Raw genomic sequence first — 17,298 nt, 5'->3', positions numbered from 1 at the left:
ATTCTGAGTTACCGACCTTGGTGATGTGATTTATAACGGTAATGGGATTTATTACAGGGTAATATCCTTCTCTCCATTCATCCTTGATGGCCTCTGAAACAAGGGACTTTCTGGGTTTCTGTACTCCACCTCCATTCCTGAACCTAAGAAGCTCTGGGTGGCAGTCAGCAAGTGTGTAGAAAGTTTGAACAAAAAGCACGTCTCCACAGCTGGGGAGAGGCTGAAAAGAACCCAAGGACAATTACTTTGGAATATTAATGCTGCTGGGAGTTGGAGCAATCAATTTCTACATTGTTTTTCTAACAAGGTGTCTCTTCACCAAACACTGGCAGATCATTGAATGAGAAGAGCTACCGTGCAAGCAATTCTGAAAGCTGAAATATTGATACAGTGATTGGTGTTGGCAGGTGCAATGTGCTGCCTTCTCAGAGGTGATCTGCTTATTTAGAAAGAAGCTGTTTGATTAGAAGTAGCTTTTTATAGATTGCTGTTCCAGCAGCAGTAGTAATGAGACGGGTTACACGCTGACTGTGTCCTCACTCCTTCATTGTGTGAGTAGTCAGATTACTCTCAGATTAAATCATGTTCTGTGGCTAGGCAACGTGTTACAGTGAGGAGTTCATCATGCGTTTCGGCCACACAATATACAGTCAATTCACTTTACGGTATATTCTGTGAAGCACTTTGAGACGTCTCAAAGACATGTTAAGGCTATATCAAATGCAAGAATTATTATTATTATATCATTTAGGAGTATGGTGTGTGTCAGAGAGTGTTACAGTGGTGGGTGAGAAGTGTAGATCAGAGCTTAGATGGGAATTCTATTGGTATTTTTTATTGAGGAATCGCATTAAAAAATATTGCAATTAGACTGTTCAAAAGAATGCTGAAATGTTGTAGAAGTTTAAGAGCTTTGAGGATGATTGTGGGGCTTAGACTCTACGGTATGAGGACAGGCTCACACTGAACTGCTTTCCATCGAAGTGATTTTTGGACATGTGTTTCACCTCGGATGGTGAAAGTGAGCCGAAAACAAGTGAAATAAGGGCATTTTTTCTATGGAACTCATTTTTTGTATGTGGTGGGAGTGTGGAATCACTCCCACAGAGGGCAAGGGGGGCAGATTCAATCGAAAATTTAAAAGGCAAATAGATAAATACTTGATAGACAGACTATCAGGGATATGAAGAGAGGGCGAGGATGTGGAGTTGAGTTTTGGATTGGCCATTATCCTGGAAAATAATAATAATAATCTTTACCTTATCATGTTCTCTAGATGTCTCAAAGCGTTTCACAGGATATACTCTTAAAGTGAATTGACTGTATATTGTGTGGGTGAAAATAATGGGACAGGTTCGATGGACTGAATGGCCTCCTCCTGTTCCTGTGGTGTAGCTCTCCCCATGGCTGCAGGTGTAGAAATGATCTACGTTTCGCAGTCACTACACTTTATAGTGGATCCTGTGAAGTATCTTGAGACGTCTCAACGGCATGATACGGCGCTATATCAAATGCAAGGCTTATTATTATTTCATCATGTGGCATCTTAGTGGCTTGTCACAAAGTACATCACACCCTTCCCAAGTCACCTGACATAACCAGACTTATTACTTTTTTTAATAAAGACTGCCCGGCCTCAATTTTGCGGCTGATCTCTTTCGATGAAGTGACATTTCCAGATCTGCCGACAGAGAAGCTCTTTAATTATGCTTTGCCTTTGCCACAGACCTGCTGTGTGCTCAGCTTACCCCGGCTCAGTTTCTCTCAGTAATATTATTGGCAGTTGTTTAAGGTGAAGCCACAGAAGTTCAGGGTAATTTCTCTTCTATCCATTACCCTGATGTTGATGAATCGTAATCTGAAAATAATATATATGTGGATCTTAGCTGAGGTTTGGTTGGAAATTGGCAGGTGAACCAACCCTTTAGGGCACAGACGCACATCCACCTCAGCCTGACCCGTACTCCCAATTAAATTTCCATTCAACACATTTTTCATACATTTGGGTTGGTGATGTGGAAGGATATAACAGCTAACAAGCTCTGCTCATACCGCAGGACACACTTGTCTTCATAAATCTAAATACCTGTCACATTTTTCTTTCAGCAGCTGTGAAATCACTTTCTCTTACCTTTCATGCTGCTTCTTTTCATCGTTTTCTCTCCGTGCCCGTGTCACCTCCGTCTTCTATAGTCACATTCTGCTTCCTCCCTGCTGTACTCAAACTCCTCTTTGCTTTTTATGGCTCCATTGTTGCATGCTGTTTTTCTTTCTGTTTTACTTTTTGTTTCAGTTTTATTCATCTTAATTCTTCTATCTGCCAACTCCCAGCTCCATCCTTCTCTCAACTCCATCCTTCTCTCAACTCCATCCTCCTCCCAGCTCCTCCCAGCCCTATCGTCCTCCCAGCTCCATCCTCTTCCTAGCTCCTAGCTGTATTCCCCACCATCCCCATGCTCAGTTCCTCATCCCCCAGCACTGCTCGGTGTCTCTTTTTACTGTTTCTTCTGTTTCCACAGCATCTGTTCCTGGTGCGGCAGCAGATGAGAGTGTCCCACAAGGAGCTGGGGCAATTCTGTGACCGACTGAGGGAATATTTGAAGACAGTCTCTGATTTGAGACATTGCTTCCAGTGAGTAACTTACTGAGCCCTTTTTTGTCCCAAATAACCTCTGTTGTCTGCCTGTCATGTAAGGATTATGTAAGAAGGGGGCGGGAACACAAGCAGTACCTGTTGAATAGGTTTATTTAACAGTTACTTGGTAGATGGGGAAACGGCTTTTAACTGGGTGTCAGCCTGGTTCAGGCTTTGAGTCAGAAGGTTGTGGGTTCAAGTCTCACATTGGGACTTTGAGCTCCTAATGCTTCAGGAGATAAGGATGAGCCTGGTTGATGATCAGAATATGGGAAAGGTTGAATTTGAGAGTAAAGGGGAAATTGAATAGACGAAATAGAGGGGAAATATCTAAATCAATAGAAGAGATCTCAGTAAACTCCAGAGAGACCAGGTAACCAGACACAGAGGGGCTAAATACTAAAACTAGATGTGTGTACATAACTGGCAGAAGCATTTCAAATGAAATGGTTCCGTGGTCCACAAAGTGAATAACCAAGGACATCTGGGGGACTGTTGGCCAGGACATCGGGAAAAACTTGCATCTCTTTTCGAATAGCGCCATGGAATTCTGTAATGCCCACTGGAACAGGCAGATGGGGACTCAGTTTGACGTCTCGTTAGAAGAACGGTACCTCTGACAGAGCAGCACAACCCCAGCACTGCACTGGAGAGATTGTGAGCTCAAAGTCCCAATGTGGGGCTTGAACCCACAATCTTTTGCCTCAAAGGCGAGCGTGCTGAGCCAGGCTGAAATTGAGGTAGAAGCAATCCCCTATCTACCAAGTAACAGTTAAATAAACCTATCCAACAGGTACTGCCTGTGTCCAGTACCTTCCCTCTGTGGTAACTGTACTAATTTGTTCTTTCTCTTCTCTCTTCTCCCCTCTAGTGTAACTGCAGTCAGGTTGCCTGATGGAGCCACCTTTGTCGTATATCAGTTCTGGGAGAGCGAGGAGGAGTGGAAAAGGTAACTGAGACACAACACCCTTTACATGAGGCTATTCTCGGGGCTCGGTTCATACCTGATGGGTTTCCAAAAGTTCTAGAGCGCTACTCACTCCCATTATTGAGAGCCATGTTCCTGACTGGTGTGTCGCTAGTCAAGAGGCCACTCCGAGGAGCAGTGAGAGACGATACCCATAATTCCCCATAAGGTGAAGTCCTTATTTCAGCCATATCATGTCAAGACACTTCCCTGTATCTATAGGACATGTCTTCCTATTGTGGTCCCCACTTATTGTTTGCAGTGAATCCCAGGTGTACCACAGAATTAACAATATCTCAGCTATAAACTTCCACAAGTATAAGTGTTACCTTACTATGATCAACAGCAGAAGCCCTGACCTCTTTCCCTTTCACTGTCAAACACTAGGCATCGAATCTGAGCTACTTAGGGTATGTTTGGCTCAACAACACTGGGCAGTGCCTTTGGCAACTAACTATTGGATGCTATGCATTACAATACAGTTTACACTTCCCTAAGTGCTTGAGAAGGACGTCCCAAAGTGCCATCCCAGAAGACCCTCAAGGTACAAATTCATTGATCTCCATTTTCCATCCTGCAGCCATCTGCAAAGTGTTTGCTGTAAAGGGTTTCAGCACGTCAAGGTGGACACCCTGACTGAGCCTGAGATCATCTCCACTCTCTGTATACCAGGTAAGGTCATAGGGCATTGTGTTGAGATTCCCTCAATGGGGATATGTCAAGAGTAGGAAAATGGGAACAAGTAGATAAATGAAGCTGGGAGCTTAATGAGGCTGTTTTAAGACTGCTATTTTCCGCCCTTTCTCTCTCTCTCTCTCTTCGAGCCCTCCCGCTGACTCCAGGCCAGCGGTAGGGACAGAAAGTCTGGTTTCACAGCAATGAGCAACAAATGGGGGCAGAATGAAAGGACCTCACTCCAGAGAGAAAGAGAGAGAGAGAGAATGGTGGGGGAGAAGAGAGAGAGAGAGCTTGATCAGTGGATAACCGACAGTGACAACAGAGAGCAAATGTTCAGACAGGTGTGAAGGATCAGTGGTGCTAGGGTTAGGGGTAACCCTAATCCTTTATATGGAGCCCAAACCCAGTTCCACAATAGGTTAGAAATTCCACAGCTTTTTCCCCAGTTCTTAAGAAAAGGGCTTCCAAATTAAGACTGAATTTAAAATATTTCCACAATTAATCCAGTGTTATTTCGAGTTTTAAGACAAAATGGAGTTACAGGCTGAGACTAGATGGAATTCTGGGCCTAACATGGCGAGGGAAAACGTAATAAATAATAATAATAAAAAATCCTTACGTTTGATATAGTGCTTTAACACGCTTTTGAGATGTCTGAAAGCGCTTCACAGAATATCCTGTAAAGTGTAGTGACTGTTTTGTGAGATTAGTGATAAAGCCCTTCCTTGCAATCTTGTTGTCGTTGTTGCTGTTCCTTACACATCTACCCCCCCCTCTCTCTCTGTTTCTCCTAGCTGCCTGGTGCACTGTGGGAGGAAAGTGATGTCCCGGGTGTGTTGCCTGGGAGAGGTGTCGTGTGAGAGGCTGCTGACAAATTGTACAGCCACCTCTCTCCCCCAGCGCAGGAGCACTTGCATATTTTGAAACTACTCTATTTAGGGATGTGTTTGTTGACTATCTTATGCACATTGCTGTGGAGGACTGAAGCATATTAAGCAATGGGAGTCTGATAGCTCCAGAGCAAGAAGATGCAAAATTGTAGCTGCCACCTTTTACATTTCTACTTTATTTGAAGCAACTGTGTGTTGTTGAACTTCTGGGCTCCAGACCTGACCCCGAATAAACCCAACAAGCAACCATTTAGTCCTTCAAAGCCACCCAATCATTCTTTGAGGTCATGTGAAGGCTGGGCTGGCACTGTTCAGCCTGGTAGCAATGACCACAAGAGAGGTTTGAATAGAGAAGGTCCTTTGGCCCATTTGATCTCATCCATCCAAAATGTCCACCCTGCCACCTTCCCATTGCAGCATCAGCTGTTTCTTAAATGAGTCCCAGTGTTCTGGCCTCAACTGTGCTTCCCAGTAATCTATTCCAGCTGTTCCTTCAGTGCAAAGAAATACTCGTCCTAAATAACACATCTCATAACACTGAGGATCAGCACTGTTGCTCACCTCTGCACTGCCTCTGTAAGGCATAGGCAGCCCTCATAATTTGTGATGTCCAGAACTGCACTCGCTGCACCTGTTGGAAGTTATGGAATCATTGTAAGTGTTCTCTGGATGGTGAAGTGATGATGGACATGTTGTACTTTTAAAAATGGGGTAAGTGAATGGGGTAAAAATGGGGTGTCTCCTTCTGCTGACTTCAAAGGAGGAGGAACGCTGTTGGAGGGGGTGGGGGAGGGAGAGGCAATCAGTACAAAGCTCTCTATCTATTTCATTGCTAAAAATTCAGGACATGCCTCCCACATTGATTGGAGATGCTTTCAACGTACCGACTACTTATCTCTCTTGGAAAGGAAACCCTCTGCTCTTGTGGGCTAAAGGTCCACCTCATCTTAAAGATATGAGACCATTTGGGCTTAACATTTAAAATCGCCCAGAATCGTGGAGAGCTCTTCAATTGAGACTTAATTTTGGAAACCAGTTTTCTCCAGTAGTTCTTCAAAAGACCCGGCTTCCAAATTAAGACTGAATCAAGGAATTTGCCACCGTCCTGCCCTAACTCAAACTTTAAGACCGAATAGTCTCGCAGGCTAAGATGAGGCAAGAGTTTGGGCCGTGGTTGACTACTCCTGTTACTTGAGATGGAGGCAACTCCTACTCAAAGTGGACGCAGCCTCGTAAGAGTTGGACACTGATGTGGAAGCAACTGACCAAAAAACCTGCTGTATAATTGAGACATTATTAATCACTTCGACTAAATTGACATTGTGTTCTGGACTCAAGGGCCAAGCTGTCTGCAAGATCACAATGTCAATTTAGTCGGAGATACTGTTCTATTTTGCTTGTCAACAGTGCCAGGGAACGGTTACTGACAATTGGATGTGCTGGGTCACCTGTATGTTATATCCCGACCTGTTTTTAACACAACGATTTGTTTGCCTCGCCGAATGCAACCCACCCACCCGCCCACGCAACCAGCCAGCCAGCCATCCAGGGAGCTGGGCTGTAACTCACACCCACATGTTGTCTTGGACCAGTGACGTAATTCAGCCAATAGATCAAAGAACGGTTTGCCCAGAGTTCAGGAAAACCACAGCTTGCCGCTCGTTCTGAAGAAAAGAGCTACTCAGCTATCAGCCCTTCAGCTCAACTTCCAAGAATTCTCAGCGAGGTTTTGTTATATATCTATATTCAGTACTTATATAGGAATGCCTTGGGGTCAACCTCCGACAACCGCATGCATCTTTTGGTTAAAGCCCCTTCTTTCCCATATTCCTTAGTTTTGCTGATCCACTGCATGCTAGGCACGTTTTCTCCGCACAAGTAGTTGCTCAAAAAGGCCTGGCTCGGAAACCCATCCAATAGGCAGGTTTATGTAGCGTTAATTCACTGGCAGAGTTACCCTTAATTGAAGTCGCTGGAAACTAAATTAAAGATGGAGATGAGGCTTGCAAACTCATTCGTTCCAAGGGCTCGCTAACAGTAAAGAGGACAATGAGCTCAGGAGGGGAGGGGAGGTGTCGCGAGCTCAGAGATGTCAGGGAGAAAGGTTGGGCACCTCTAGCTCACAATAACTATTAAGGGACATTGCAGCTCACTGTCCAGAGATGCTGGAGAACAGATGGAATCTGCAGTTTGAGCTGAACTTCCACAACCACGATAACAATAGACATTTATATGGTACCTTTCACGTCAGGAGGACGTCTCAAAGTGCCTCAAACAGCTGACTGGGACTCCAAGCTGGGGCAGAGAAAAGTTGATTAAAAACTGCTTGTTCCTCACTCCCTGTTGGACCATTAGTCTTTCAGCCACTAAACTACTCGACTTTAACTCAAGCTCTAACTCTAACATTCGAAACCTGGAATGTTATTCCCAAATCCCTTCACCGTCTCTCCTTGCCTTCCAAATACTTTAAAAACCTATCTCTGATTGGACCTTCAGAACACAATCTCAAGCTCCCCCCGCTCCTTGCTCAGTGATCACCTTTGTAAAGCACTTACATAGAGATACATATAGTGAAGCACCACAGAAACAGATTATTCAGTCCAACTAGTCCATGGCCAACCGGAAACACTGATTGTCCAGCGCCTTGGGACGTCCTCCCAATGTGAAAGGCGCTATACAAATGTAATTTTATTGTTGTATAATAATAATCCTTGCATTTGATATAGCGCCTTATCACATCTTCGAGTCGTCTTAAAGCACTTCACGTCTTATACTGCAACGTGGATTGACTTTGTATTTTGTGGATAAAATGCTGCAGCCAGTTTGCACACAGCAGTGTCTCACAAACAACCATGGAGTGAATGAACAATTTTATTTAGGGGATTATTGGCCGGGACATGGGGCGAAACTTCTCTTTTTGATTAATGCCATGGGATCTTTAACATCCACCGGAACAGGCAGACAGAACCTGGGTTTAACGTGTTACCTGAAACGCCTCCGACAATGAAGCACAACCCCAGCACTGCATTAGAGCGTCATCTTAGACTATGTAATTCAATCTGGGGCTTGAACCCACAATCCTACTCGGGCGAGAGGCTACCCCTGAGCCAGGCAGTCACACATAAAAGGTCAAATATAATTAATAACAATCCTTACATTTCATACAGCACCTTTCACATCAGGAGGACTTTCAAAGCACTTTACAGTCAATACTGTATATACAGGATTTGGGGCTGCAATTGGCCTTAGTGCCCTGGGTTTGGGAGAGGAAAATCAGCCAAGTGAGGGCAGGATTGAGTTCAGCTGTGATGTCCTCCTGTGTTTCACTAACCTACCAAATGTAACCGTTTAGCTTCCAAACGAATAATGGTCACTGGGTGAGGTAGCAGTAGTGTCAGTGGAAGAGTATCTGAGTACAAGTAAAAAAGCTTCTACAGGAGAGGAGTAAGAGAAGATAGATACGTAAAAGTGATGGATAGGTCAACCCACTTCCCTTGTCCTTCCTCCATCGCCCAGATGCCCCTCCTCCCCACCACCACCCATCTAATGGGAACATTTATAAAGATCTTCAAAGCATTGTATAGATCCAATAGGTTCATTGGATTCATTTCACATTGCTTAGATTGTAAAACACTGAACTGAACTTAATTCACGCAATAGTAATAATCTGTGCAACAAACAAACTGAATTGACACATCAGACTATCTTGTATCATTTTTAATTTGAATGTTCATTTTGCTCTGGTGAACAGTGTTAACAGATAAGTGTTTTATTGAGTGAAATAGCCATGGTCAGGGCAGTAACGTTTTGGGATTGAGCTGTTTTCTTAGCTGGCCTGGTTTATAGCTATAACGTAGTACATTATAAATAGCTCTAACCAGGCCTCAGCAGCTCAACCCGACTTCATGTGCAAGGTAACAGATTTAAATACCTCGCTGCTGGCTGGCCGACTGTGTCTATATATCAATTGTCAGGCAACTTTCATGTTTCTCCTGTAATACATCTAAGGTCTGTTAGGTCTCATTAGTTTGAGCCAACACACCGAGCGAGGCTGAGAGATTGTCTCCTGTAACTCCACAGGCAGTAACAGAAAAAGCTCAGTGTTTTTGTGAGTTCAGGATCAGTCAAAGATCCTTTTTTTTAATTAATTAATTTTTAGTGACTTTTGTGCTCATCCAGCTCTCTCGCAATCAGATATAGCAAAAGCTCCCTCTGCACTTACTGCATCAGATAAATTAACTGACTTGAACAGCCATGAGAAATTGTATGTAGCCCACCCCACCCACTCCAACAAGAGTCAGTGCCTTCAGAAGTGGGAGCAAATTATTAAAAGAATTATTTCCTGGGAGACGTGAGCTCACAGAAATTGATTGATTCCTCAATTCATCATTAAAATGGCAATCTCACTCCAGAGACAGTGCAGGGCTGGTGTGGAAAACACAAAGCATTGGATTGATGCGGAAAATGGTGCCATCCTGAAGCTAACACACACTGAGAGACCTAGTTATTGACGCTGGATGCCTGAAATGCAAATATGTCCATTTTTCATCCCTCACTTTTATGAGCACAGAAATTACCATTTTTTAAATAAATAATGGACTTGTCAGCCCAGCTCAGTTGTGTCATAAATTGTGAGTTCAAGGGAACTTGCAACCTACATACTGATACTCCATGCTGATACTCCATTGCAGTGCTGGGGGGGGTGCGGCATTGTCAGAGGTGCCAATCTTTGGATGAGACTTAAAACCAAGGTCCCATCTTCCTCTCCAGGTGGACATGGCCATGGCCCTATTTGAAAAAAAGAGGGGGTTTCTCTATCCCGGTATCCTGGTTAACAATCTCTCAAATAAAATTGCTCACTCATTCCATGGCTGTTTGAGGGACACTGCTGTGTCTGCCCATAAAACTCACAGGCACTAGACTGTTCAGTGCATCCTGAGAAAGCCTTCAACAACAGGCGCTATACTAATGGAAAGATTAGGTTTAGCTCAGAAACTTGTAAGTCTTAATTTGGCTATCCTATAATGATAATCTTTGCATTGGTATTGGTAGCACATATCTGACACAAACAAATCATTTCAATGGGCTTATTATTATATAAGACATGGCCAGGTATTACAACAACAACTTGCATTTGTACAGCAGCCGTCACGGGAGGTAGTGTCTTGGAGCCCTTAATGACAAACATAATGCTTTCAAGTTGGATTTAGTCAATTATTCTAAACCAGGGTACCAACAGGACTAAATTCTAGCATATTCGCCTGACTATGTTGGAGTTCACAACGGTTACACAGTCACTATCCAATGTCAAGCCAAGATATTGTCAGGTAAGAATTGTGGGGTTCCCAATCTAACACTCGCATAAACTATTGCTGCCAATGACAGGAGATCTTGCAGGTCAATAGTTTTTTCCTTCATTTGCACAGTTTATCTGCTGCGGTTTGTGCTCCCCTTAGCCCAAACTGAACGTTTTACTGACCGAGCTGATAGGCTATGCCCAAGGCTAGGGCTCAGTAAAACATTTCTGTTTGGGCCGGGAAGAGTAGAAAGTTCTCGCCTCCTTGGGAGATCGAAACCAGGAAAATAAATATTCAACAAAGGAAAAAGATCTCTCTTCATGGTGAAAGAATGGGTATGAAAGAACTTGTGTTATCACCTGGTGGGTGATCGATTCTGCCAGCAATAGTTAAGGAACCCTACAATTTTGAATCCCAATAATGTCTTTGCTGATTCCTGGCACTGCTCGCTGCTCAATTTCCCAGTTTCAATCCAGATTTTTCCCAGATGCACCAATTCCTCATTTTCCTTTCTGCAATAGTTTAATCGGATCAGAAAGAGAAATGAGTTTGAAGTGATGCCTTCCTTTTCCTTCTTTTGGAGATGCATGCTGAGCTCGGTGCACTGTTAAATAAAAGCGTTCAGCCGGTTTGTAATAGGTTAATTACGTGTTATTTTAGCTGAATTTGTGCATATTTTGTAATTCTTGAATTGACAGAAAACTTTCCGACAGCAAAACAGCTGTTGTGGTTCCACCCTTACTATATGGGTTAGGAGTAACATACTCAACTCTGTTTCGATATATTTTAGAAAATACTGTATATTGAGTTCCATTGTTAGCAAAATGTGTGCACAGTACCCAGTGCCACATTCAGTCTGTATTGAATTAATTATGTTACGACAATAGGGTAATCTAATAAAAAACAGATTAAACAACAATTCTCCGGTTTCCTCTGTCTTTATTCTTTCTGGTAAATTGCAAAGATGATTGACTTTGCCTGATAAGTGGGGCTGTGCTTTTGTCAAGCTCTGCATTGGAAAAAAGAGCATGCTTTGGCTGGTAAAGATCGATCATGAAAACATAAAGAAATCTCCTTCCTCAAACAGTGGGAATCAACGCTCTGTCTAACCCACTCTCAGACCATTGATATGCCCTCGCTGAGCTGGTGCCTGAGGAGTTCACCTCACCAAATATTCTGTGGATCTTGATGTCTGGTTTTCTACTGTAAAACACTTTACCAAATGGATCTGACGTCTACATGTAAAATATTAACTTATTTTAGATCAAATGACACAGACTACACAGAACTAACGGTATTCAGGCAAACTGAACTGAAATCAATAAGTGAATAAATGGAGCTTTGCAAGAGTCCCCAATGCTATATAAGATAAATGGTATTGATTCCTTACTTCAAATGGTTTCCATCCTTATTGCAAAGAGGTAAATATTACAAATTAAATCTCCTGTTCCTTCAGTTGATTCGGATGGCTTAAAAAAAAAATTTAGTCACTCAATCCAAGACCGTTTGTGGGACGCTGCTGTGCGCAATTGGCTGCCGTGTTTTGTCCACACAATATGCAGTCAATTCACTTTACAGTGTATTCTATGAAGCGCTTTGAGATGTCTCAACAATGTGATGAGGGCTATATCAAATGCAAGGATTATTATTTTCAAAACATTATGGAATGGTAAAAGTGATTTCTTGAATGATACTGCTCTGAATATTACTTTAGTAGGTAACTGCCAAGGTAAATGGGTTGACAATTCCCCATTGGTCCAGGAGTATATAATTACTAAACAAAAATGCTGCTTATTCAAATTATCCTGAGAAATCATAGCACTGCTAAGTCCTGCAACTTCATTAATAAAAAGTAATCCTTACATTTATTACAGCTTCTTAGCACATCAAAATATCCCACAGCACTCCACACTTCACACAGGTGTATTGACTGTTATTTAGGCATCTCTGTCAACAATATCTTGCATGAAATTAATGAAGTGTCCATAACTTTACATGTAACATCCCATGAGTATTGAGGTAGGAGACATGAATGAAAAATTGTTGTAGATCAAATGCAAATGTTTAGGTAGAGGGTGGGTATAAATTGAGGTTCGGGGGAGCTGGTATTTTTTCTATATATTAATTACCAGAATATAATTTTAACTGAGATGCATTTGAATCATTGCAACAACAACAAATTACATTTGTATAGCACCTTTCACGTTGGGAGGAGGTCCCAAGGCGCTGGACAGTAAGGGATTTGGACGAGCTCGGGTTTGGGATTGGGGCAGGGAGGGTAGGGTACGGAGGGTGACTGAAGGCGTGATTGAAGAGGAGGGTCTTCAGACAGGCCTGAAGGAAGCAAGGGGGTGAGTGAAAGGGACTGTGGGATGGAGTTCCAAGGGGTAGGGGTAGAGAAGCTGAAAGCCTGACCGCTGATTGTGGGGTGGGGTGGGCGGGGGATATGGAGCAGGCTGGAGCCCGCTGAGTGGAGGGAGCGGACAGGTCATTATGGAGGGGTCGCAAAGGTAGGGAGGGGCAAGGCCAGGAAGGACTTTGAAGGCAAGGACAAGTATTTTAAACTCTCCTCTGGGGGATGGGGTGTCAGTGGAGGCGGGTGAGGGTGGGTTGATAGGATCATAGAGCAGGAGATGACATGAGCTGCAGAGTTCTGAATGATCTGCAGCTTGTGGAGGGTAGAGTTGGGAAGGCCGACAAGCAGGGAGTTGGCGTAGTCGAGCCTGGTTTTGATTGTAAAATTCACTTTCATTAATATAAGTGAATCAAAGAGCTTGTCACAACTGTGTCTAAAAATAGCCAAAGTTGTATGTCTCCTTTCTTGATTGAGTAAGAATGGCGTGAATCTAATCACTTAACTAGATTTGCAGCCCTTACCTTTGGAAATCACCACCTCTGCACTGCTGTTAAAGTGACGAAGGAGATTTGAAAAATGAGCCATCAAGTGCAGTACTCTACATAATGGCACTGAATGGATTTGCATAATATGTCGCTGCACACAACTGAGGTGAAGACAAAGGAAATAAATCCACTGCATTCCAGGCTGTCAGTGCTTTTACTCTGCCCGGTGGAACATAAGCCACTGTTAATACACGTCTCAATATGATATATTATTAATATACATTCCACTTTGGCAAGACTGCAGTGACAAAGTGGAATGTATGACATTAATAATAAGAATAATTTGGTCACTCAATCCATGACTGTTTATGTTTCGCCCACAAAATACAGTTTACAATATATTCTGTGAAGTGCTTTATTCTCAAAGACGTGATAAATGGTTAAATCGAATCCAGGGATTATTATTGTTATGATTGGCATGAATACATCATCTGTCACGTAGGCGTAAAACTGAACATGTTCCCAATTACCGCTGCCAATATAAGGTCTCCAGGGAAACAGTAATGACGTCTGATATTGAGGAGCAGGTCCTGACCTTTATTTTGCTAGAACGTTCTATAATTCTATTTTCTCACTGTCTTTACTGTAAATTAATGTACACACCAATTTAGTTCCAAATACACTTAACACATCATTTTAGGAGTGAGCTAAAATGCGGTGGTGTAGCCCTTATCTCAAGGACACCACTTGCCCTATCCCCCTACTCCTCTGGCTCTTTCCCTTCTTTTGAGCACCTCACCCTCTCCCACCCCTCCTTCCTCTCACTCAAAATCCTCCTCCTCTACCGGCCCCTAAAACCTCTCCCACCTTCATCTCCGATATTTCTACCCTCATAACATCTCTCTGCCTCTGCTCTGATCGCCTCATCATCCTGGGCGACTTCAACCTGCACTTCACCCCCTCCTGCTCCATCTCCTCGGACTTCTCCTCCCTCCTCTCCTCGCTCAACCTCTCCCTCCATATCAACTCCCCCACTCACAGTCACGGCCACCCACTCGATTTGGTGATCACCCGGGGCCTCAGTGTCTCGGATGTCACCATAACCGACAAGGCCGTCTCCGATCACCACTTCATCTCCTTCACCACCGCCACCCCGCTCCCCACCTCCACCAGACCCACCACCATCTTCTACCGCCCCCTGGGAGAAGTTACCCCCACAATCCCTAACCACTGCCTTGGAGTCCTCTAAACTCCTCTCCCTCTGGCCTTCAACCCTCACTGACCCCTCTTCTGCTCTCACCCTCCTCCACAACACCCTCTCCTCCACACTCGACACTCTTGCCCACATCACCTCCTGTACTGTCTCCTACTCTCGCTGCTCCCCCTGGTTCACCACCCACCTCCGCTCACTGAAGAACCAGGTGCGGGCTACTGAACGCACCTGCCTCAAATCTGGCCTAACGGTCCACCGACAAATCTGGCTGGACCTCCTCAAAATCTACCGCTCCACTCTAGCCTCGGCCAAGTTGTCCTTCTACTCCAGGATAATCCTGGAGGCGAAGAACAACCCCAGGCTTCTGTTCTCTACCACATCCCGACTCCTCCGTCCCCCCCGCCACCCCGCGCAGGTCATCTCTTCCAACCTTCACTGCGAGGAGATGCTGGATTTCCTTGAATCCAAAATCAAGGGAATCTGCTCCGTGGTCACACACCCTCCAACATCCACCCACCCCCCACCCCTTCCCTCCCACACTCCAACATCCACCCACCCTCCACCCCCTCCCTCCCACACTCCGACTCCTACCCATCCTCCCCCACACACCTTCAAACCCGTTTTCCCACCCTCTGTCACCAACCTCATCCTGTCCCTGAAACCCACCAACTGCTCCCTTGACCCCATCCCCACTCCACTCCTTACCTCCCAGCTCCACCTCCTTGCCCCACTTCTCACAGACACCATCAACCTGTCCCTCTCCTCTGGCTCTGTTCCCACTCCCCAAAAACTGCCACCATCACTCCAATACTGAACCCTCCCTTGATGCGTCGTAGCTATCAAGCTACCGGCCCATCTCCAACCTCCCCTTCCTATCCAAGGTCCTTGAAAGAGTTGTCGCCTCCGAGCTGCGCTCTTTCCTCTCCACCCATTCATTATTCGAACCCCTCCAGTCGGGTTTCTGTGCTGCCCATAGCACAGAAACCGCCCTGGTCAAGGTCACCAATGACATCTTGACCATCTGCGACCAGGGCTCCCTCTGCCTCCTCGTCCTCCTCGACCTATCAGCAGCATTCGATACGGTCGACCACGCTATCCTCCTCCACCGCTTGTCCTCCCACCTCAACCTTCAAGGCCCTGTTCTTGAGTGGTTTAGGTCGTACCTCTCCCACCGTCTTCATTTTGTTTCCACAAACGGCTTTTCCTCCACCCCCCGCACTGTCTCGTGCGGTGTCCCTCAGGGCTCTGTCCTCGGTCCCCTCATCTTCACCCTCTATATGCTCCCCCTGTGGTGACATCATCCGCAGACATGGGATTAATGTCCACATGTATGCGGATGACACCCAACTCTACCTTTCCTCCTCTACCCTCAACTCCACGACCCCCGATGTCCTGACAGCTGCCTGTCCGACATCGAGTCCTGGACGAGAGACAACTTTCTTCAGCTCAACGTGCGCAAAACTGAGGCCCTCCTGATTGGCTCACGTCAGCGCCTCCGCACCTCAGGCGCTGACAGCATCAGCATCCAAGGCCGCACTCTCCACCTCTCAAAGCCATCAGGAACCTCGGCGTTCTGTTCGACCCTGAGCTGTCCTTTCTTCCCCACATCCGCGCCATAACTGGCACCGCCTTCCACCACCTCCGGAACATCGCCAGACTACGGCACTACCTCACCCCTCACGCGGCTGAAACTCTGGTCCACGCCTTTATCACCTCAAGGCTGGACTATGGGAACTCTCTCCTCGCCGGCCTTCCCGGCCCTCCCTCCACACTGCAGGTCATTCAGAACTCTGCAGCTCGTGTACTGTCTCGCACCAGGCTTCGCGCCCACATCACTCCCACCCTCACCCCCACCCTCGCCCTCACCCTCACCCCCATCCTCGCCCTCACCCTCACCCCCACCCTCGCCCTCGCCCTCACCCTCGCCCGCCTCCACTGCTCCCCATCCCCCAGAATTCAAGATCCTCATCCTCACCTACAAGGCCATTCACGGCCTCACACCCTCCTACCTCTCCGACCTACTATCCCCCTACCTACCTGTCCGTACCTTCCATTCCTCTGGCTCCGGTCTGCTCCACATCCCCTGCCCCAACCACCCTACCATCGGTGGCCGGGCCTTCAGCTTCTCAGCCCCGAGGCTCTGGAACTCCATCCCCCAGTGCCTTCGCCGCTTCCTCCCTTTCCTCCTTCAAGGCCGGTCTCAAGACCTTTCTCTTCGACCATGCCTTCACCTCCCCTCTCGACTCTCTACCCTCTCCTTGCTCCCTCCCTTCCCTCCCCTCACCCTGACCATTTCCCCCCTGCTCGGGTCCTGACCCAATTGTCCAGCGCCTTGGGACGTCCTCCCGACGTGAAAGGCGCTCTATAAATGGAATCTTGTTGTTGTTGTTGTTGAGCTGATCAATGATCCCTCAACTGTCTTTTCTTCCCCACATCTAAGCCATGACCCGCTCTGCCTTCCCTCACCTCCGTAACATCGCCCGACTCCGCCACTACCTCACCCCTCAGGCGCTGAAACTCTTGTTCATGCCTTCATCACCTCCAGGCTTGACTGCAAACGCCCTGCGTGTCGGCCTTCCCAACTCCTCCCTCCACAGCTGCAGATAATCCAGAACTTTGCAGCCCGTGTCCTCTCCCGCACCAAACTCCATGACCCCATCTCCCCCATTCTTGCCCGACTCCATTGCCTCCCTATCCTTCAGAAGATCCCGTTCAAAATCCTGGTCCTCACCTAGAAAGCCCTCCATGGCCTCGCCCCACCCTACCTCTGCCACCTC

The 17,298-nt window shown here is 45.9% G+C and overlaps 1 protein-coding gene across 1 annotated transcript in view; it reads left to right on the top strand.

Annotated features, from left to right (window-relative positions):
* The window catches only part of necab2 (N-terminal EF-hand calcium binding protein 2), a 57,490-nt gene extending 51,947 nt beyond the window's left edge, over positions 1–5,543 (top strand). Inside the window, exons 10-13 of the mRNA XM_042340428.1 lie at positions 2,520–2,632; positions 3,507–3,584; positions 4,183–4,274; positions 5,075–5,543. Coding sequence (XP_042196362.1) covers positions 2,520–2,632; positions 3,507–3,584; positions 4,183–4,274; positions 5,075–5,103 — 312 coding nt within the window. The 3' untranslated portion in view covers positions 5,104–5,543. The remainder of the gene's footprint in view (positions 1–2,519; positions 2,633–3,506; positions 3,585–4,182; positions 4,275–5,074) is intronic.
* Positions 5,544–17,298: the final 11,755 nt, after the last annotated feature.

This window comes from Callorhinchus milii, unplaced genomic scaffold, assembly GCF_018977255.1.
Source record: "Callorhinchus milii isolate IMCB2004 unplaced genomic scaffold, IMCB_Cmil_1.0 Scaffold14, whole genome shotgun sequence".
Classification (NCBI taxonomy): domain Eukaryota; kingdom Metazoa; phylum Chordata; class Chondrichthyes; order Chimaeriformes; family Callorhinchidae; genus Callorhinchus; species Callorhinchus milii.
Note: the sequence above shows the minus strand (reverse complement) of the source record. Positions and strands in the feature narration are given on the sequence as shown.